This window comes from Nelumbo lutea, chromosome 8, assembly GCF_056320005.1.
Source record: "Nelumbo lutea isolate HS-2025 chromosome 8, American lotus-T2T, whole genome shotgun sequence".
Lineage (NCBI taxonomy): Eukaryota > Viridiplantae > Streptophyta > Magnoliopsida > Proteales > Nelumbonaceae > Nelumbo > Nelumbo lutea.
In genome coordinates, this window is record NC_142691.1 from 30,609,277 (window position 1) to 30,632,373 (window position 23,097).

Consider the following 23,097-nt stretch of genomic DNA (forward strand, 5'->3'; position numbering starts at 1 on the left):
ATAAAGAATCTTTTTGTTTTTTAGCCAGTTTTAAAATATATGGGTTTATATTGTTAAAAATATTGATATAGATCTATTTAGTAGCATTTATTAGTGAAAAATAAATTAAATATATGATTTAATAAGAGAAAACGAGAGTTAACACCTTTAAGTATAAGACTTAATGAAAGAGAATTAAATGAGGTAGAAAGTAGACCTGGCAAAAAGTTGACCCAACCCACGAACCCGACCCAACCCAACCCGAAAAAATAGGGTTAGGATCTCATATTTAGCTACCCGAATGTGAAAATGACCCGACCCGATCCAACTTGAAAAAAAAAATGGGTTGGGTTGGGTCATGGGTCAACCTGCTGACCCGATTGTCAAGTTTAATTGGGATTATTTATGCATAATTAGAAGCTTCCACTCTTTAATTTTTTCTATTTAGTCTTTACTTTTTATTGTTTATTCTTTAAATTGTTAAATGTTCAACTTTTTTATTTTATATTTGGAAATTTAAGGTTAATTCTTTTAATTTCGATATTTTTTATGTAAATTTTCTTTATTTTTTTTTAATTTCAATTATTTTTTTGGGATGACCCGAATTGACCCATGGGTCAACCCTAACCTGAACATTTAGGGTTAAGGTCTAGCATTTGACAACCCAACCCGAAATCAACCCGAATTACCTTGACCCAACCCGAACCCAACCCAATTGCCAGGTCTAGTAGAAAGTAATAATTGAAGTTACATTTTCAATGCTTACAATTAGAAATGTAATAAATAGACAAATATGAGCATTTTAGTAGCCATCAAAAGTTGGCATTAAAGCTGTAATAAAATGACTTTCATACCCTTTATCAAACAAAGAAATAAAGGGTAATTTAATCCAAAAAAAGTTCCACTCTACATCTGCACTTTTATATATAGTATATATATCTTTTTTGTTTATTTATCAGAAAAATGTAAGATTTAAATAGAGGGAATTGAATGAAGTGAAAAGTAGTAGTTTAATTTACAATTTAAATCTTATAATTAAATAGGAACTAAATTCAAAAAAGAGTATTTTAGCCAATGTTTTCAAAATCGGATTAGATCAGATAGTCAAACCGTTTTGGCCCGGGAACTGGTCAAGTCGTCGGTTTTGTTTTGGCTATGAACCGCTATTTTACAAAAAAAAAAAAAAACGTTGAAATGGTTAAAGAACTATTGATCAGGAAGTTTTAACTGTTAAAACGCTCGACTCGGTTGACAGTTCTCGAGTTGCTTTCAATTCCAAATTTTTTATTTATTTTAAAATAAAAATTAGAAAATAAATAAATGACAAAAGAAACTTTCATATCTTTAAATCTTATTGGATTGTTCCCAATGGCCAAAATTAGTTAGGGTTTTTAGTTATTCCACTTTGATTTTGAGTTTTCTCATTTCTGTGATTCTTTTTAAATTATAGCAACAAAAAAAAAATTGCAACTCCAATGACGAAGTTGAAAAATTGATGCAGAATATGAGAGATCAAACGCTGGTCTTATATTAAAATATGAGATACACCAATGAATCAAATGATTTGGGATTTGGGAAAGATTTAGAAAGATGAGAGAGATGTAAGAAGAGGGTAAGCGGTGTTGTAGCGACAGTTGAACTGTTGACTCGGAAACCAGAAGCCAAAGTGGTTCCGTTTTTGGGCCGGTTTTTAAAACATTGATATTAACCAAAAGAATGTTCCACAATCTTATTTATATTTTTAATAGTAGTGTAAATATAGAATTATAGATGCGTTCAAATTTTTGTATATTTGTTTTATGTTTTTGTGTAAAAATAATTCTGATATGTCACATTTACTTTTTGTTTAATATGATAATTAATTAATATTATACATGTGCTTAAATGTTTGAATGTTTTTTTTTTTGCAACATTTTTGTATTTTTTTATTTTTTGTATTTATATTTTATTAATTTTTATTTGTATTTATGAGATTAAATATTGATACATTTGACCCAAAAGTTGAATTATTGATATTTGCCAAATAGTAAAAGAATTTCATTTTTGTGAGTTCTAAAGTATGTATTTCATTTTCATAATTCTTTTTATTACACTTATTTTTTTTAATTTGATTAATAAAATTATCATAAATGTGTCTTATTTTTTCTATATTTATGTAATTTTTATATTTATTTATATTTAAAAAAATTTAATACCTAACTATGACTTCATAGGTTTATCAATTTGATTCGAATAGTTAAATTACTTAGCCATCACTTTTATATATAGTATATGTATGTAAATTTTGCATACATATTTACATATATACATACATATTTGTATATATACATTTATATACATATTTACAAATATACATAAATATATGTATAATTTTAGAGTGAGTTCATTGACCAACCTGAGCCCTAACCCAATCCGAGTGCATCAAATTATAGTGCAGGTTGGGCTTGGGTTGGAAAGATTGGGCTTGACCTCAGGCTTGGGCTTTTAGCCCAAATTTTAGGGTCAGGCTTGGGTTGGCCGTAAATCTAGCCCAACCCGCCCAACTTGCACCCCTATCCTTAGGGCCCAAGTTTGATGCAATGTAAAATGTTAACTTCAACAAATAGGGATGGCAATTTCTACCTTTCTTGTCCTATTGCGATGTTTTTTTTTTTTTTTGCTTGAAAGATAAGTTTTGGGATTCTACAACCTGTACTAGTATGAGTAGGTATAATATTAGGCTAAATTTTGGGATTCTACAACCTGTCCTATTGTTGGATTGCATATAAACTTTAATATTATATGTTGAATTTAATAATCTTTTAGATTTTATGCGAAGAATTATTGATAATTTATATGCCTTTTTACATGTCTTAATCAAATAATTAAAAATTTTATTGTTTATTTGTATTATTTTACTTATTTATTGCTTATATATAATAAAAAATAATTTTAAATTAGATACGGATTCTAAACCTATCCTTAAATGCGAGATGAATAGGATTAAAAAGGATTATGCATTTTCATGAATTAAAAAATTTGGATTTTCAAAATCCAACCCACTACGGATTTTGAGCGGGTGCAGATGGAAGTTGGCCCGGATTTAGGATTAGGGTTGGTGGTTCAGAAGTCCTCGTTGAGCTAGCCGGCTAGGGCTGACGTCTACCCGACCAAACCTGGCCCGACTTGCATCCCCTATATATGTTCATCCTCGACGTCTCAACTCAAACCCTAGAAAGTTTGAACGGCCGCGGCAGAACAGACGCCCCGTCTCGTCCAGGTTTCTCTCTATACCTCTCTCACGCCATCTTGAATTCTATTCTATTGCTGGTCTAGGGGGCAAAGTTCAATTCTTTTGAAATTACATGCGTCTATATAGTATCTTTTCGTCACTTCTGTGTACAAATTTGATTCAATGTCGATACTAGTCTAGACAGTTTAGTTTCTTTTGTTTTGGTTACTTTGGGACTTGACTGTGTAGGTACCCATATATATCATTCACTATTTACTGTTCTTTTCCCTAATTTTCATCTTCATTTTGGTTCTCATTGCTTTTGGATCAATGCGAATGCTTGTCTTGCTCGAAATCATTCATCATTTGTTCAAAAACATTCCTCACGTTCGAATATCAGGTGTTAAGAAAGGTAGAGTTAGCTACCGTGAAATCAGGGTTCCACTGCAAACGGGGCATTTCATGAAATATGAGGGCCTACGCATAGTTCAATGGATTCTGGATATATTCATTTGCCAAATAGTGCTTGAAATCTCTCGTAGTACAAGTAAAATACTTGTTATCTGTTTGGTTCATTTGTTTTCCTCTTATCGTTTCCTGTACAATTGGACTGTGATCCATGAGGTCATACGCTTAAAGCATTTTAAATAAAGAAAGAAAATATGCCACTATATCCTACGTTTCTTTATGGGCTTCAGAGTTTCCACCAGTTGATATAATGCATAGCTTAGATTTTTTTTTTTGATAAATGCATAGCTGAGATTTCTTTCGAAAGCCTTGCAGTTTGGTAGACTAAGTATTGTATTCTGGTTGTGTTTTGCCAGGTTTGACTACTTCGGGTGGAGGGAGTTGCTTTAGTTACCAATGGCGCCTCCTGCTAAAGGTAGGAACGTGCCTGTTTCATATTCTTGAAGTAAGAGGATGGTTGGACTTGTAGATTTTCTTTAGTCACTACCTGCCCTAGAATATCTTTTGTCTTTATTATGAATTCATTTTAGTTTTAAGAGTCGTTATGACTAGGAAAACTGGGGATACCATGTTTTCCCAATCGAGTGCTTTATATTTTTTACCATGTGGCATTTCCTTACTATTTGATGGATACTGCCTGGTTAATATGTTCCATCATGTATTGATATGTGTGTGTGTTTTGTTTTGATTTTTGACACTACTTCTCATTCTCAGATCATTCAGCATTTCTTTCTCCTCTTTCTGGACTATGGAGAACAACAAGGGATATTTGATGGTTATAATCATCTGATTATTTAGGCTTCTTTTAGTTTCAAGATCATAGTCAATCCCATAAAATGTTTAATGTTGAGCTTCCAAATCCTGACTCAACTCTCATGCGCACCCTGTGTACATTACAAGTACAAGATAATTTTATGCCATCAAGTATAAGGGAAGTTTCTTAAAACAGAAATATGATATCTACCACAAAAAATGCATTAAGATTTTGATAAATATTTTCTTTAGTAACATTTGATGATATGTGACACCATGAGAACTAAAAAATTTAGCAAATTTTAAAGCTTTAAAGGGGATGGATAAAACGTTAAGGTAAAAGCAACTTCCTTTTTCCTGATTTGGAAACTTTTACCTTACCCAACATGGAAAACTGTTGGCTATAGCATATGCCATTTCTTCTTTCTCTGGTCGTCTGCTACTGGTTCTGTATCAAGTTAATCTGTTGAGAAGAAATATGGCAATGGCCAATTAGTCATTGCTTGGAGCCTACCACTGATACAGTGATACTATATGTCTGTAGTGTTATATTCATATGTCATTACCATTCAAAATAAGTTTCTTCCAAGCATACAATATAAAAATACAATGTGGGGTTTATAGACTTGCATATAATAGTATATTGTGAATATAAATAATAGATGAAAATATCAATATTTGACCAAGTTCATCTCTAAATTTTATGTTTGGCAATTCTCTGACACATGATTGTGGTTGGGGAGATAATTAGTAATCACGTTAATCATTAATATCTGCAGGAGCTTGTAAAACTTCTCTCATGGGTGGGCTGGATGCTCAATCCTCTGAAGTACCCACCGTTTTAACGTTTATAGACTTTGAGGTGCACAGGGTTGAAGTCTGGCCTTAATGAACTTAAAATCCTTGAAAAAGATTTGACAACTAGCAATGATTTATCTTCTGAAATCTCTTTTATTTTCTCATGCCATGTCAAATCTTAGCAATGCATTTTTCTCTTTGTTTGCAATCTATAGTTTTAAGAATTTGTCTCTTGCACAGCTGCCACCACTAAGAAGGCTGATCCCAAGGCACAGGCCTTGAAGGCTGCCAAAGCCGTGAAATCAGGTGCTTCATCCATAAAGAAGACAAAGAAGATTAGAACATCAGTTACATTTCATCGGCCAAAGACATTGAAGAAGGATAGGAACCCTAAGTACCCTCGCCTTAGTGCACCACCAAGGCACAAGCTTGACCATTATCAAATACTCAAATATCCCCTAACGACAGAATCTGCAATGAAGAAAATTGAAGACAACAACACACTGGTTTTCATTGTTGATATCCGTGCAGACAAGAAGAAGATAAAGGCTGCAGTGAAGAAGATGTACGACATTCATACCAAGAAAGTGAATACCTTGATCAGGTTAGCTATCATTTTTACAATGTACTCTGTTTTTCCCTCTTCACTTAGTTATGTATTTATAATTATTTGAATAAACTTTAAGTTGACTTTGTTGATATTTTGTCATTTACAATGTTTCATGATAATTTAATAATGATTTTTTTTTCTGTTTTCCCAAGTTTCAATGCTGTTGCTAGAATTTGGACTTTGGCTGCAAAAATTAACTATTTAAAAATCATTAAAAATATTGATTTTTACTGTGCATGATTTTATTTTTTCATTTTTTTATGGTATGATTTTGCTGGCCCTATTTATCCAATTCCTTGTGTGATATTTCTTAGTGCGATTATGGCATATATAAAGACTTCGTATTATTTCCATTCTTCAGGCAAATTAGTGGTTTATATTCATTCTGATTATTCTTGTGGTTTCAGGCCTGATGGGACTAAGAAGGCATATGTGAGGTTGACACCTGATTATGATGCACTGGATGTGGCAAACAAGATCGGTATAATCTAAGTATTTTTTTTTCTATCTTTCCATCCTTTGTTAAAGATTTGTTTTGATTTAAGAAATTCTAGTGATTTTGAGAGCAGTTTTGTTTGAATTGCCTAGTATACAGATGGAACTACATTTCTTCTATTTTAGCCTTCTTGATTTAGTATTTTTCCTCTGAATGATATGGTAATTTTAGATACTTTTACGATCTTGGGAGTTTCGGTTTGGACATTGGTCTGCTATTAAAGTACCCGATCCGTTTGTAGCCCTACCTGGGGAATCTAGTTTTGAGTTCGGTACTGTGGAAATTTTGTGGGTTTTTTCTTTCAATCCACACTTCAGTCAAAGACTGTTCCTTTGAGGGTGTAGTTCAGTTTCAGTCTGATCTACACTATAGACTATATACCGTGGATTGTGCTGGGCTATATCACAGTTTAACATGCCACCGTTTATTGAATGAATGACAGTTATTTATTTTACTGATAATGCATCCAGTGAATAAAACCATGTTTCATATTTGATCTATAATGTTGGATTAAACTGTGCTATGTCGCAATTTCTATGGTTTCAACCACACCAATGGGCCCAATCGAGATTGGCATGTTAGCTGGGTACGTTTTTCATCTAATGTATTAGACTTTAGGCCCTACTATTAAGGCCCTGTACGTTTTTTTGGGGAAATAAGAGGGGGGAGGTGGTCAACGCAAAAGTAATTCCTACTGATCGATTTACAGTTTGTTTTTATGGTAAATTTAGTTTTCTTGGGTATTATTAACATCTTTTAGATGGGTAACTTTTACATCTTTAGTAATGTTTACAAAACATAATGGGATGAGTTTGTTATTTTATTTTTCATCATTTGACTTCACTGGAATTGAAAGAACAAGGGTAAGTGTTACTCAAGAAAGTTGGAAACATTTGAAAAACGATCGAGGCCTAAAGGCCTAAATGATAAACATTGCCATACTGTTAAAATGGCCAATGACTCGTGTAACATGGGAATGGATTTAATTGCTGCATTTTTATTTTATGACCAATGCGGTACGATACGTATCAACGATTTGAGTGGTTAATTTAAACCAACCTACCTACGCAATGCGTTGATGATTCATCATTCATATTAGGAATTAATAACGCAACGTGTTTATGATCCATCATTCATGGTGGGACGTAATAAGACGGAATAAACTTGTATGCATAACAAGTTATTGGATAAATCATTTAGAACTGAACCGTAGTAAACCTTCAAATGACATGGTTTAGGATTTCGTCCGGTTTCATGTGGTAGCTAAACTATTGCACCATGGGACACTGAAATTCTTTTTTGTAATTCTAGAGTTTAGAAAAGGTGCACTAATTTCAAAAATGAATCAAAACAATCTGGTTTGAAAATAAATTGGTTGTGAGTTTCAAAATCGAAACTAAAACTAAGAACATGTTTTAAATAAAACCAACATTTGCACTGTTTCCAAATTTGATTCGAGTACTTTAACAGACGTAAAAATACAAGATTCAGCTTCACATGCAACCCATTATTTTCTTCTGTCTTAATCTTATTGATCAAGCCAATAAGTTGGAAACTTCTTCTGGCATAACTAAATTATATCCTCAGCTATATGATGTTGATCTGATCCATCTTTGCCCAGCTTCGATGTTACAAAGGCGCAAGGCAACTCTCCTCACCTCTCATTTAGCCTTGCCACCAGCCCACCTCAGCCACTTCTAGGCTGGCTGTCGATGGACAAGTTATTGATCCAATCCAACTATCCAATCTGTTCGAATTGGTCTTAACTCTGATTGAATCCAATTAAAACCCGGCCCATTAAGACTCTGTTCCTATCTTCTGTCAATGAATTGAATATTGGTTTAATCTGGTCCAATCCAATATAAATCTATTACAGATGAATCAGCTCCAATCCATCCAATAAATACATTTTTTTTAAACGACAAAATTTAATTAAAACTAAAACAAAGAGAAATTACATAAATAAAGTTCCAACTATCTAGGTGGACAATGCCACCCAACATCTGTCCCCAACAGAAAATTTTGCCCTCTACGCTACAGAGAATGGGCAGCTAAAGTAACTTTTCTACTTCTATATACAATTTTTTTGATAGATCAGGTGTTATACAAAACGGGGTAGCAACATGGTTTTTAAAACTGATCTGGAGACTGAACCGGTCAGGGGTCTGGTTATAGGGTCGAATGGTTCAACTGTTCAAATCGAATGGTTGGCTCGTTCTGACAAAAAAAATGGTCAAAATGGTTCGAACGGTTAACCGCCCAAATCAGCGGTTTGCTGACCAAAATCAACGGTTTTTAAAAAAAATCCAATTTTAGGGAAAACCAAAACCAATCACCTGACTGATTCTCAGTTTTTCCGGTCCGGTCCATTTTGAAAACCATAAATAACACAACCCCAAACATCAGAAAAACAAATAAGTGAAATTTAGATACCACAACAAACAGTTCAAACTAACTCTATCGCCAGATATATTATTATACGCATGACGAAATGTGATACCTGAACTTAAGCAAGCGCAAACACAATGACACTCCTCAATGATATTCTTCAATCTTCAAGACGGGTCAACAGTAAAGCAGTTGATCGATGACGAGCTTTGACTATTAAACAAAGATTTTAGCTAAGTCTTATTCAATAAATACTTTGGACCATTAAATTTAGATAAATCCAATTTAATATGTTTTATTGGACGGCCCAGTCCATTCAAATTGATTTTGATTTAGACAGAATCCAGCCCAAACACAACCCATTGACACCCCTACCTCCAAGGCCCCAGGGAGATTCTCCACCTCCCTCCAAGTAGCTAATGTTTTCACCTCGAAATATAATTAACGATGTCCTTGGCCTTGTTGAAACCATTCACTTCCTCTGGATTGTGAATGGTTTCAACAATAGCATTGTCTTCATCACTCACCATATACAAGGAATGACAGATAATAAATCATTATCATCTATCACCTACTCATTCCCCAAAACCTTCTCAAAATAAACCCGATTCCCATTCTCATATCTTATTCTATGAATAAAGTCTCACCAAAGTATGAAAGCTTTGGATTTTCTATCTTCTTCTAAAAGCCATCTCACATAAAAACTGATCCTTTCTTCTCTCTTACAACCCACCGAGACTCTGGTAACTTGCAAGTGAGTCAGCTGATCTACTTCCCACACATCATCTACTTTAGGCTATGTTTAATTTGAAGGAAAAATAGGGAAAAGAAAGGGAAGGAAACCTTTACAAATCTTGTATAGATTTTCCTACCTTTCCATTTCCTACCTTTTCCTTCAAACCAAACATGGCCTTAGTGAATGATATAATATTAATTAACATTATATATATGTATAATTTTTAAAAAGGGGTTCCCAAAGACACCTGTAAACGGATGTATCGAAAACCAAAAGATACAATATGATATTCTCGGTATCGGGTTCTCATATTGAAAATTTGATCCTTGTAGTATATTAATATTACAATAGCAATATTACAATATTGTAATTATAATAGTATATATATTTACTATTACTAAAGTGTAGTAAAAGTAGTCATATTGATGTATTCAGTTCAATTGAGCAATAACCCCTAACCAAGGTTTTTAAAATCGAACCGCATAACAAACCGTTCAGGGGCCCGGTTCCCAGGTCAAATGGTTCAACCATTTGAACCAAATGGATGATCCGTTCTGACAAACAAATAAGAAACGGTCAAAAATCATTGGATAGTTCGAACGGTTTGACCACTTGGGTCAATGATTAGCTGACCAAATCAACAGTTTTTTACCAAAAGACAGTTCTGGGGTAAAACAGAACCAATCAGGTGACCGGTTCCTGGTTTTTCAAACCATGCCCCTAACACAGCCTTCTGCATCTTGAGAAGAAGTCTTACAATATTTTAGATCCAACCTAAGCAGACTTGTGGTGCAGGAAGTGGTAAAAAGCCGTTGAGTCACCAACAGCTTTTTGAATGCCAACCAAAATGAGAAGGGGTCTATCCCCCAACTTTAGAAAACCTCTACATTCTCTCTACAGTACTGCCACATTTTCAACCTCCTCCAAATTTCCCAAAACTTGCATGAATCCAAGCCCTTCTGTTTTGCTTTAACCTCTTTGCCATGCTCCGAGCTGAGGTAGTCTTGATATGGGTCTCTTGTTCAGTACTACTGCTCTCCGGCCATCTAACACAGGAAATTGGAGTGAATTGGGGGAATATCATGTCCCAACCCTTACACCCAACCACTGTTGTCCGAATGCTTAAGGATAATGGGATTAAGAAGGTGAAGTTGTTTGATTCAGATTATCGGACTGTTAGTTCCTTGGCAGGGAGTGGTATCCAAGTCATGGTGGCAATACCGAATGATCAGCTTCAACTATTTAGCAATGACTATGATAGCGCCAAGTACTGGGTGGAAGAGAATATCACATCACACTTGTACAAGGGAGGCGTTGATATCAAGTAATTCATCAACGAATTTCCTCTCTAGATCTCCACCCCTAACCCTAACCCAGCTAGAATTATATTAAGCAATTCTGGGTTGTTTCATCCTCTCTCACGTTCCTTAATTTACAGGTACGTTGCAATTGGAAATGAACCATTCCTCAAGAGTTATCATGGTGTTTTCACCAGACATACTTTCCCAACATTGAAGAACATCCAGAGAGCCCTGGACGAGGCCGGCGTTGGGAATAAGATCAAAGCTACCATCCCCCTAAACGCAGACGTCTATGACTCTTCAACAGGGAAGCCATCAGGTGGGAGCTTCCGTAAGGACATAAGGGAGCTCATGACCAAAATAGTCAAGCACCTCAACAAGAACAAAGCACCCTTTGTTGTCAACATCTACCCTTTCCTTAGCCTCTACGCCAACGATAACTTTCCCATGGAGTTTGCTTTCTTTGAAGGTGGGAGTAAACCAATCTACGACAATGGCGTCAAGTACACCAACGTCCTCGATGCCAACCACGACACACTTGTCTGGTCGTTGAGGAAGGCCGGCGTCCCCAAGCTGAAGATCATCATCGGCGAGATTGGATGGCCGACGGACGGAGACAAGAATGCCAATGTGCGCTATGCAAAGAGATTCTACGATGGCCTGTTTAAGAGGTTGGCGAGCGACAAGGGCACCCCACTGAGGGCCGGGCGGATGGACATATACCTGTTCAGTCTTTTTGACGAGAACCAGAAGAGTGTTTTACCAGGGTTTTTCGAGCGACACTGGGGCATCTTCCGGTATGACGGCAAGCCGAAGTTCCGAATGGATTTCTCCGGTGAAGGACACGATAAGCTCCTTGTGGCTGCAAAAGGGGTGAAGTACTTGCCAAGACAGTGGTGTGTATTCGATAGGGAGATCAAGAACATGAGTCGGGTTCCGGCCAACATGGACTTCGCCTGCAACTACGCAGACTGTACGCCTCTTGTCAATGGAGGGTCATGTAGTGGTTTGGACATTAAACGGAAAACATCGTATGCATTCAATATTTATTTCCAAATGCAAAACCAGGCAATGGATGCCTGTGACTTCCAGGGATTGGCGATTCTAACAACCAAGAATGTCTCTCGAGGGTCTTGCCTATTCCCGGTGCAGATTGTGAGTGCTGGTGAGAGACTCAAATTTGGGTCTATGCTGACATTGTTATTGATGATGATTATGTTCACGTTATTGTTATTGTAGGAGGAGAGACAATTCAATGGGGATTGGAGAAATGTCAACCAGTTAGTTTTTGGGTTCTTGTGGTGACGTTTCTGATTATCATTTTTAGAAATTCTCATAGTTTAAATGCCTTCATTAATTTGTCGTGGGCTGAGCCTTCTATGGTATGCATTAAAAGTGAAGTAAATTAAGACATGAAGCAGAATAAAGCAAAACCCAAAACAAAATTAAAATGAGAATTTGCATTTCGAGTCTAATGGGAATGTCTAGTGGCTTTAAAGGTGTTGGAATCATGGGAATCTGGGTTACAGGTATTTCAACTAATGATGGACTTAAAATAGAATCTTGGTTTGATGGATGAGTAAATATGGAGTCTTTGAGCTGAAATTAGATGAAATGGCATAGATTTGAATATAAGGCTGTCGGTAGGGTTTGATCATGTCAGGGATGTACAAATTATATGTTTTAGGCTTGGGAAATGTCATAATGTTAAATTCACCAAAATGGAATCCTTGATGGATGAACAGTGAATCAATGATGGAATTTGGAGTGATTGGTTGTTTAAAGGTTTTGCTTCACATGATGGAGTTTGATCGTGTGATAGGTGTGGTGATGGGGTATAATCGGAGCTATTAGAAGGGAATCTTATAGATTAAACGCTGAATTTGAGAGTATTTAAACAGATATTTGGTATCTTAAGGTTTTGACATGTTTTGGAGTGAATGGTGGGGTCCGATTGGGCATCCAAAGTGTATGAAGTGGGTTGGAGAGGTAACTGAGTAAAAATTGGGTGCTAACACCAATTACCCATCTTAGGCCTTTGAAAACCATGCCCTTACATTTTAAAATTCCCCTCCATGCCCATGAATCCTTTGTTGGTTAGTCCTCTCTAAAATTTTCTTTACTTACATATTTAGCTCTAAGAATTTTCCCCAAAGGCTTTGGTCATCCTTGAGGATTCTCCATCTTAACTTTGCTATATTAGCCTTGTTTACAATTTTAGCTTTTCTATTTTGAAACCCTCCCATTTTCTTATGGTTGAAAATGATGTCCCATGGCCCAAGTCATCTTTAGTTTGTTATTTCTAAGACCCAAAATAAGTTCCTCTAAAACTTATTAATTTGCTTTAGATTATCTTTAGGAAGAGAAAGGATCCTTTCAAGATATTGTGGGATAGTTGAGGTGACTAAGGGTCTCCTTGTCCAAAGCTCATCCTATCAACTTTGGACAAGGTCTTCTCCTTCAATCCATAAGCTTATATTTTCCTTTTTTAATGCATTAGTGGAAAGTTCCTTTTTCTTTTTTTAACAATAGAGTTAATGATCGGAGTCGCAAGATACTTCTCATCTTTATTACTTAGTGGGATTTTAAGAATCCTAGCCAAAATGTTTTGGAATCATTTATTAATATTCCTAGAGCAAAGAAGAGAAGGCTTGGCAAATTTGGATTTTTACACGTTACCTTGGCATATTTTGATAAAAGATCCCTAATTTTATGGCATTCCAAAATAGTAGTTTTGGCAAAAACTAAGCAATCACCAACAAATTGGAGAATGAGAACATTTAATCCATTTCTTGAAGTTAAGACACCAAGATCATCATTTTTAGAGCCAGAAACAATAATTAACATCCTTAATAGAGCTTCATCACAAAGAACAAAAATGTATGGAGAGAAAGGGGGGGGATCTCCTTGTCTAATGGCCATTGTTTGCTCAAATCGAGAGTTTGAAGACCGATTAACTCAAACTTGAAAGGATACAATGGTTATACATTGCATTATCCAATTGACCCACTAGTCCAAGAATCAAAATCACCTCAAAGCTTGTTCAACAAAATCCCATTCCAAGCAACCATAGGTTATATTTTATAACAAATGTATGTTAGACAGTGTGTAAGCCCTTAGCCCCAACTAATATATTGTACATGATTTATTATGATCTGGAAGACTCGACCAACCAAAGGAAAAAAAGATTTCTTCCTTCATCTAATAGCTAATACTGTGTTTGGTGAACCAAAAAAAGATTCTTTTGATGAATTTGGTCGTTTGAAGGCTTAAATGACTATTACAATGTTTGGTAATCCTTCCCACATCCTAGAGTCATTTTGAAAGATATCTAAAGATGGTAAAATCCCTCCAATGGTTAATACATATATAATATTTTATATGTATTTTCTAGTGTTTATTATATATTTATATATTTATTTATAATATATATTATAAAAATAAAAAAACAAAAAAAATCAATGAACTGAATGAGTGGTTAACTAAACCGATCAACTGGTTAATTGAGATTCGGTTTCAATTATGAGTTTTTTAGAAATTGCACTACTAGTTTGGTTTGGAAAATGGGCCCACGGTTCAGTTAACCAAACTGTGAGCACCCCTAACCTGAGCTAACATTATATATAGTGGATAGTTGTCTTTTGAGAGCAAGTTTGTAAGAGTCCATTTGTGAGCTTGTATAGTCTCACCCATCTATTGTGTGTCTCTTCTCTAAGATAAGAATCTTGATAATATACTATTGAAATTGAGTAGTTTGAGTTTGTATTGTTCTAGCTGCCTATCTTTGAGGCTTTTGTATCCTACTATTGTACTATACTTATAACATCCTTGAGTATAGGAGGTGTTCTTTGTTGAACACCATTAAGGTTTGATTGACACCCAAAAGCCAAATAAAAGGTTTAATAGACATGCAAGCTTTACCAATTTAGTCTTGTTGGCACCTGTGAGTCCAACTAGTAATGTATTGCAAGCACCAAGAAGTCCTTTTGGTTGTAAGGCTTTTGTTGCTGCCTAGAAATCTAGTTGGTTAGTGGAAATCCTCAAATGTGGTCTAAGGTAAAGGACATAGGTAGGAGTTTCTGCTTAACCCGTATAAAATCTTGTCTACCTTGTCATTGTGCTTTTATTGATTTGCCTTTCTTTACTTTTCAAGTTTCTGCAACTATCTTGCTACTAACATTTACTAACTTCTCTATGTAATGTTTAAACTTGATAGTTTGCTTATCTTGTAGAAATTGCACCTTATTTTGTTTTTCTTTTTTTCTTTTTTTTTGTCTACAAGATACAAATTTCTTGATGCAATTACTAAGCTACTAACTTTACTAACCCTTAAGGGTGATCATTCTTGGCCCGGCCTAGCCCGTAAATTTTCGGGCCTGGGCCCAAGCTGTTGTGTGTAAGCCCAACCTAGATCGGGCCTGCAATATAATATAATATATATTTTTAAATATATATTATAACATTATATTATATATGCTATATATATACAAGTATATTCTATTTTATGCTAAATGTTTATTATTTTATATAAGATATAAAAAATTTAAGTTTTAACATATAAATAAATATTAATTAGTTGACACATGTCAATACATGTGTGAACAGTTGAGCCAACTCAAGTATGTAAATTGTCTTCTTAGGCAAGGCCTTCATTTCATTATTTAAGCCACGCAGGACTTATAAGTATACTGAATGGTAGCACTCATTATTTAGTGTTGTTCCAAGCCCCACATTATTCAAGAATGGGAATGGAGGTCTTGCCTTCATCTATAAAAAGATAGGTAAGCCAAGCCAAACCAACTCTAAGAATTAAATGAGGTCCATGCCTTTTTTTGTGCATAGACCTAAAGGTTAGCGAAGCCCAATTTACCTTGAGCTTGTGTCATACTTTTTTTTATGCATATAATTTGATTTAAAAAATAAAATTTAAATAATTATTTTTTTATTATTGGATGTCATTATGCTCGGAAAGCCAGTAATCCCAACCTGGGCTAGCAATTTATAAGTTATGCAACTTAATGAACCCCTTACCTTTTAGGAAAGTCATGGTAGGGTACTATACTATATTTAGGCTTAAACAAAATTGGATTTCCTTTATTTTAAACAAGTAATACAAAAGGTGTAATTTGGTAGAGCCAAATTTCCCTCTTTTTCTTTGATTACACTTAGGACCATTCAATTCTAATAATAGGAATTACTTCCCTCTATTATTTTGTTAAAATATTTTTTTTGTAGATATGTAGGATAGTTACTTGATTAAGAGGAGATTGCATCGGCAAAAGTGGAGATAGATAGGCCATGAAGGTCATAATGACTAGAACTTACCAAAATGAACTAAATGAGAATGTTTTATGCTATTCTCTACAACAACTAGTGGATCCATATATGAATATTGATTTCCTAAATAGTCAAGTAAGCTAAATTCTGTCATTTTATTGTAGTACTATAGGTACATCTAAGAATACTTAAAAACTCAAATCAAGTCAAAGGAACACACAAAACTAACGATTGGGATGGAATGAATACTTACAATATCCCACCAACACAGTGTTCACAGGCAAACCCTACTATTTGGGTAAAGTTAAGCAATAATACCAAAAGATCATCAATTATTTTCCTAATTGAACCACATGATACACGAAAAAATATATCTAAAAAATTAAATCTTTGCAATTCCCACATATTTCTCGAAAAAAAAAACTCAGGGATTCTAAGAAAACACATGAAACAACTTACCTAATAAAAACCCTAATATCCAAGCGCAACCACGATTTCCTCTTCCTCTATCAAGACGAAGATTCCAAAAGGACGAGCTTTGACACTCTCTCTTTGTTGCCTCTTATTCTTGAGAGAAACATTGAAAATGATGAACTAGAAGGCGACTGACAATGGCATATAACAGTCGGGATCAAAGCATTTTCAATTAGAAAACCCAAGAGGTTTTGATGTTCAAATTGAAAAGTAAAAAAAGATGTGATTATTCCTGCAAAATCATAAATTAGATTCAAAAATCTTTTCCCAATGAATGAACATATTGTATCAAGATAAAGATACCACAAGCATGAATTCTCTCTCTCTCTATTGCCTCTTGTTCTCGAGAGAAATACTGAAAACAATGAACTAGATGGTGGTTGTAAATGGCATAGAATAGTGGGGCAGTTAGATTCGAACAAGAGGGAATTAGGCGTAGAATAGTGGAACTTAGGCAGTTAGCTTTTAGACGTAATAACCCATAGAGATATGGATTGAAAGAGTTGGGGGTAATTTTATTGTTCGAAAATATTCTGGACAATGACATGGAATGTCAATCGAGTGGGGGATGCACTGGGATTTTGAAATAATGGGAGGATTGCAACATCTCCCCATTTAACATATAGGTTTTTCGGTGTTCAAAATTTGTTAAATGGGTTGTGTAAGGTGTGGGAAAGACGGTATCTTTTAGACTCAAAGGGGAATAAAAAAGGAGGGGCGCGTATAAGCTCAAGGGTGTCTTCAATAAGCTTTTTTGGTGTCTCCCCTAACTATAAAGAGGGTTCCCGTATTTATGGAGGAAGCGTTGGGGCTCCAAAAGGTAGGAGCCAAGCGTATTCGTCCTATATCGGGGAAGGAAATATACAACTTGCTAGTAATTATTGGATACGCTACGAGGTGTCGTCACGTGTATCATGAAGATACCCTTGGGGATTAGCTTTCCTTATCCCTAAGATCTTCATTACTCACGAAGGCTACTACCTTTCCTGTGTACCATCATTGATCCTACATGGGGGATACTGACGTCACCGTCCGAAAGTTGATGTTCATTGGTGCCATGCGAAGATTCGCGAGGCACTCCTTTGTAATGGTTCCGTGTGTTTGGGTACACACTCAGATTTCGTCGCAGGTTCGGTTCATTGTCCTTCTGATCTGTTGTGGGTGTGACTTCATCGCATAGTTAGAAAAATCTTTCTAATGTCCATTTAGTGTCTGAGTATTCTTTGAGGGTCTAGGTAAACTGTATGCACCTACATTAGCCCCCCTTTTTATTGATAAGTAGGATCTTAACAATAAGCATATTGCTTTGTTGGGTTTGGTGTTTTTGCTCACAAAGTAGTTTTGCACATATTGTGTATTCCTTATATCCGTGTATGGTAGCATGATACGGTATAGGGTTGATTAGCCCCCCTATCTTTTGGCGAGTTGCGTCCTAACAGCATTTGGTGTTATATGGATCGCGTGTTATGATTAGTCCCCCCCCCCCTTTTGGATATTGGCGGGAAGTAAGTCACCAAAAGATAACGAGGCGGTTGGTTATAGGGCTAGTCACCCTATGGTGGTTTGTTCTAGTCACCCTAGTTTTGTTGGCTTTTCACAGGCTGATTGGTGGTTGGGTCATAGGGCTAGTCACCCTACCTCCTTTTAGTTTTGATAAGACAACTGCCATGTGTGGCGCTTGGGTTCCCGTTAGCTTAGTGACAGCGTCAGATACTTCATTATTTTTAATGCCACGTTTCGCGATGTGGTGTTCTTTGCTCGGTGTACTGAGGAGGCGTAGTGTTTTGTTTCTTTGTGACGATTCTTCTGGATGTGCCTTCTCGGCTTCCCATTTTTGGGGTGGTGATCGTCTATAAAAGGTAAGGGGACGTCTTATTGTGTATCACAATGCTTTGTATTGACTTCGTGTTTCTATACTTGGAAATAGATCTTGGTCAAAATGGTGCACAACTGCCTGATTGTCACGGGGATAATCGTTGGGGCCCCGTGCGGCACTCGAAATGGGCGAGTAAGCCTACGAAACAAAGCAAACACACACAAAGGCAACAAGAAGGCACACGAATTAGCAAAAGGCTACTTGTATTGCATTAATCAGTGGTAAGCACAAGCACACAGTACAGTGTCGAGGGGATCTCGTGCTTAACCTTTACACGCTTATGAACTCACTCGACTACCTACCTCCCCTCAAAGAGTACGTTAAGCTTTTGGGGGAGTGACAATAAAAAACATCAAAAAGGTGAAAGAGCATACTACGGTATTACAATAATGCCATTAGCAAAACCCCATACAAAAGTGCAAGCATAGCCCACCCATAACACGCATTTGGATGCTGGAGTGGCGGCTGTAGGCACGGTGGTTGGCGCTGCGAAGATAACACTTGTTACAGTCTCCCCCACTCAATTCAGTCTTTGTCCTCGAAGACTAGCTTCTGCTTGACGCTTGAACTTGTTGTTGGTGAAGGAAGGTTCTTCGACTGCTCCACGAACCGGGTTTCTTCCAAGGCCCAGATAGTTGGTTGGGTAGATTGCTAGTGGATGTTCTTGATGGTGGGAAAACCTATGGCTTGTCCCTAAATTAAGTCCCAGCTTGGCTGCTTCAAGGTAGGATTTTGACTTGTTCCTGATGGGGGTAGGAATGTTGGTGGCCAAGGATGGGTCAAAATTGTATTTTGGATTGTTAGGGTGTTGGTTCCCATTGATTTTTCCCCAAGAGTGACTCACAAGGCTACTACGTGATTCAGTCTGAGGGATGGTCCAAAAGTGGTCCCTAGGCAGCTTGGGTGACGCTCGCTTTCCCCTGTGGTTGTGGTAGTAGGTGGGGGCAAACTTGGACATGGCCTTGGGTCTTCTGCTTTGCTTGACGGTTGTCGACACGCACGAACTCTGTTGCTGGAGAGGTGTAGACGGTTGAATGACCTGCTACTCCCTGTTGCTGTTGTAGTTGTTGGCTTGAGGGGCGGCTTCTTCCGCCAGTGGAGTGGGGAACTTCTCTGCTTCCTTCCTGTTGGCGTTGAACAAGGCTTCTTCGTGAAAAAGTTGTAGTGTAGAAACTCGCTTCCCATGAACCTTAGTAGAAGTCGTAACTGGTACCATGCAAGGGGAGTGCTCGTCCAAGATGCACAAAGAGTTGATGTAAGACAGGAGTGCTGCTTCTGCTTGTCTCATGAAGTCCATTCCCAAGACAACTCGGAAATCATCCAGGGGTACCACTGAAAGACTAATCTTGCTTGTCCATGGCCCAACTTGGAGGTCAACCCCACGAGCCATGCCTTCAATCGCCTTTGCCCCGGAGTTCACGGCCTCGATCCACTCTGTCTCTTTCACAGCGTTCAGATTGAGTCGCTTGGCCTCGGCAACTGAAATGAAGTTGTGGGAGGCCCCTGTATCAACAAGGGCTTGAGTCGGCTTCCCGCCGAGGAGGATGTCTACATACTTCAGCCCCCTTTGGGCTTTCTTTGGCCTTCCATGATTGGCCTCTTTCTTCACCATGGTGTTGAAGAGTTGAAGGGCGCCCATTCTAGGCGCCTGCACAGACTTTTCCTCATCGCTTTGCTCGCCATCACTGAGCTTGGCGACAAGGGCATTGATCTTCTTCTTGGTTGGGCAATTGCGAACCAAGTGATTTCCCCCACAAAGGAAGCAAGAAATTGGGGACCCAGCGGTTCTGGGCTTGTAACGGTGCTGAGGGCCTTGCTCTCCTTTTGGCTTCTTCCCATAGTCTTGTCTTGCTGGCTTGTTGAAGCTGGAGTTGTCGTACGGAGGGCGTGAGGGACCTGCTCCCCCACTCAAATTAGGGGAACGCGGGCTTTCTGGCTTAGGGATTTCTTCATCTGACAAGCTAGTCTCATTGAGTTGCTCCGCCACTGCCATTGCCGTGGCGAGGTCCTGTACGTTGCGGCGTTGGAGTTCTAGTTCGGCCCATGGCTTCAGTCCGTCCATGAAATTGAACAGTAGATCCTTGTCGGACATGTCCGTGATCTCCAAGGTAAGGGCTGAAAACTCTTTAACATAATCGTGGAGTGAGTCCTCATGTTTGAGTGATTTCAACTTCTTCCGCGCCAGGTACTCCACGTTCTCTGGGTAGAATTGCCGCTTTAGTTCTCGCTTGAAATCAGCCCATGTCTCGATGGTGCACGTACCCCGTTCAATGTCTTGGCATCGCCTGCGCCACCATAGCATAGCAATGTCAGTCAAATACATAATCACTGTACGAATTTGCGTTAGATCATCATCAATGCCAGCAGCATGGAAATATTGTTCCATTTGCCACAAGAAGTTGTCAAGTTCTCTAGCATCTCGGGAGCCAGCATAAGGTGTGGGCTCCCGAATCTTCACACGAGCAGGGGCCAGTGTTATGGAGGGGCTTGGAGTGCTGGCCACTAGTCTCTTGAGGAGCGTCATGTCTCCTCTTAGATCATCCAATTGAGTCTGGAGTTCGGAGGGAGAGGCTATGGCTACTTTCATGGCCACCCATTCAGCTCTCATCTCATCCACCTGGTCTTGGATGTCGGATCGAGATGAGCTCCCTTCTTGTCGGGATTTTGTTCCAAGGACTTCCTTGAGGGTTCTATTCAGGACGTCTTGGACCTCGTTCATAATGCCATTTAAACGGGCTTCTAGCTCCACGGAGCTCTCAATTGTTTCCACATTCAAATGGATTTCTTCTACTCGGTCACGCATCTCCCCAACAGTCACTTCACAGCGAAGGATGCGTGTGTCGAAGGCAGCAAGCGTGTCAACTGACTTGTCAGGCTTGCTTGTCTTGGATGTGAGACCCCTTGGGGCCTTCTCTATAGTGGCTTCATCGCCTAGAGACTCATCAGTCTCCCTCGCATGGGCAAGGCCATGCCCAATCTCATCGATGAGTTCCTTGTTATGCTTCATTGCGCCACCACTAGTGTTGCTATGCAAGGGTCACGAGCGTTGAGGAGCAACCAGATCTGATACCAACTGTCACGGGGATAATCATTGGGGCCCCGTGCGGCACTCGAAATGGGCGAGTAAACCTACGAAACAAAGCAAACACACACAAAGGCAACAAGAAGGCACACGAATTTGCAAAAGGCTACTTGTATTACATTAATCAGTGGTAAGCACAAGCACACAGTACAGTGTCGAGGGGATCTCGTGCTTAACCTTTACACGCTTATGAGCTCACTCGACTACCTACCTCCCCTCAAAGAGTACGTTAAGCTTTTGGGGGAGTGACAATAAGAAACATAAAAAATGTGAAAGAGCATACTACGGTATTACAATAATGTCATTGGCAAAATCCCATACAAAAGTACAAGCATAGCCCACCCATAACACGCATTTGGATGCTGGAGTGGCGGCTGTAGGCACGGTGGTTGGCGCTGCGAAGATAACACTTGTTACATGATGGCGAATCTATGGGTTCTAATTCGCCATCGCCAGTGGAGTCGGCATTGTGGCTCGAGCATGCCATGATCCGCCATCAACTAGGGCAGTACTGTGAAGAAAACGGCATCGCCCCTTTGGGGTACAATATTACTGATGGGGTGGTCGTTCATGGCATCTGCCCGCGAGATCAATTCATGGTGTCGAGGGAAGTGGTGTCTTTTGCGAAGGTAGCCATTCGGTCTAGAGGGGTGCCTGTAGTGGAACTGCCCGTGGTAATTGTCAGTCCGGCACTGAATACGCTCACGTTGGTGATGTCAGAGATCGTCAACTCCTGCATGATCGAGTTTCGTGGCCCATTCTTACGCAATGAGTGAAGACTTGTGATAGCCTCACCGCAATTGGTTTTAAAGTCGCGGTGGTAGAGGAACGCGTTGTTCGATTGGCACACGTATTTTGGAGGGCAGTGCTTGGAGACACGCCGCTAGTCTGCGGTCAATCCTTGGTGGATGTGCGTCATTGCGTGGAGGCAGCGGAAGTCAGACTGGAAGCGGCCACCACGCATCTTGCGGAGTGCGAAGCGGAGGTTGCCGAGTTATAGGCTTATGAGTCTTGGGAACCTCTGCTTCGGGACATCGAGGTTGTGAGGGCTGGGTGGGTGGGTTGATCGATGTTGTACTTCATCTTGTAAATATTTTAATGGACGTTGTACAATTATAACAAATATTGATGTTGGTGTTTTGCTTAATTTTGTGATTGTCCAACTAAATCTCAGTACACAGTCTTTATCCCTAACATGTAAAACTCTTTTAGTCGGACTACTTTGTCTATGTTCACGCTACAATACTTGTGATGTTGCGATAACGCCTCGATACCCTGTAACTACCCCGTCCATCGAGCCTAAGGTGGCTTGCGGAAAGAGACCAAATCCTTGAGTTGTAGTATTGTCAATATACATCTAAATCGATTGAAGTGATTCAAGTCATTGTCCCGTCGGGTCTTAATAATTAATCATTTCTGGACAGGTGGCGGTTTGTGATAGTGTCGCCTGATTCTGCGCCTCCTAAATTATTACATTTCAAGCGTGCAATCAAAACGGAGTTAGCGCTCAATACAGTCGGGCGACGGTTACTGACGGGGTGTGTCTTTTGAATTGATGCGGTCTGCCAATCCCGCCCTGCTAGGGGTGTTTAGGGAATTTTACATTATTGCTTTCGTCCTAACTAACCCGTCGAGCTCTGAGTGGGCG

At 38.3% G+C, this 23,097-nt stretch overlaps 2 protein-coding genes across 2 annotated transcripts; both read left to right on the top strand.

The window, feature by feature from the left end:
* The first annotated feature begins 3,007 nt into the window (after positions 1-3,007).
* Positions 3,008-6,456, top strand: LOC148843676 (large ribosomal subunit protein uL23-like). Its single transcript, XM_088958374.1, has 4 exons — positions 3,008-3,238; positions 4,015-4,073; positions 5,450-5,813; positions 6,227-6,456. The coding sequence occupies exons 2-4, from the start codon at positions 4,055-4,057 to the stop codon at positions 6,309-6,311; spliced, it is 468 nt and encodes a 155-aa protein (XP_088814500.1). The 5' UTR covers positions 3,008-3,238; positions 4,015-4,054; the 3' UTR covers positions 6,312-6,456.
* Positions 6,457-10,356: 3,900 nt separating this feature from the next.
* Positions 10,357-12,037, top strand: LOC148843677 (glucan endo-1,3-beta-glucosidase 8-like). Its single transcript, XM_088959349.1, has 2 exons — positions 10,357-10,763; positions 10,878-12,037. The coding sequence occupies exons 1-2, from the start codon at positions 10,423-10,425 to the stop codon at positions 11,977-11,979; spliced, it is 1,443 nt and encodes a 480-aa protein (XP_088815475.1). The 5' UTR covers positions 10,357-10,422; the 3' UTR covers positions 11,980-12,037.
* Positions 12,038-23,097: the final 11,060 nt, after the last annotated feature.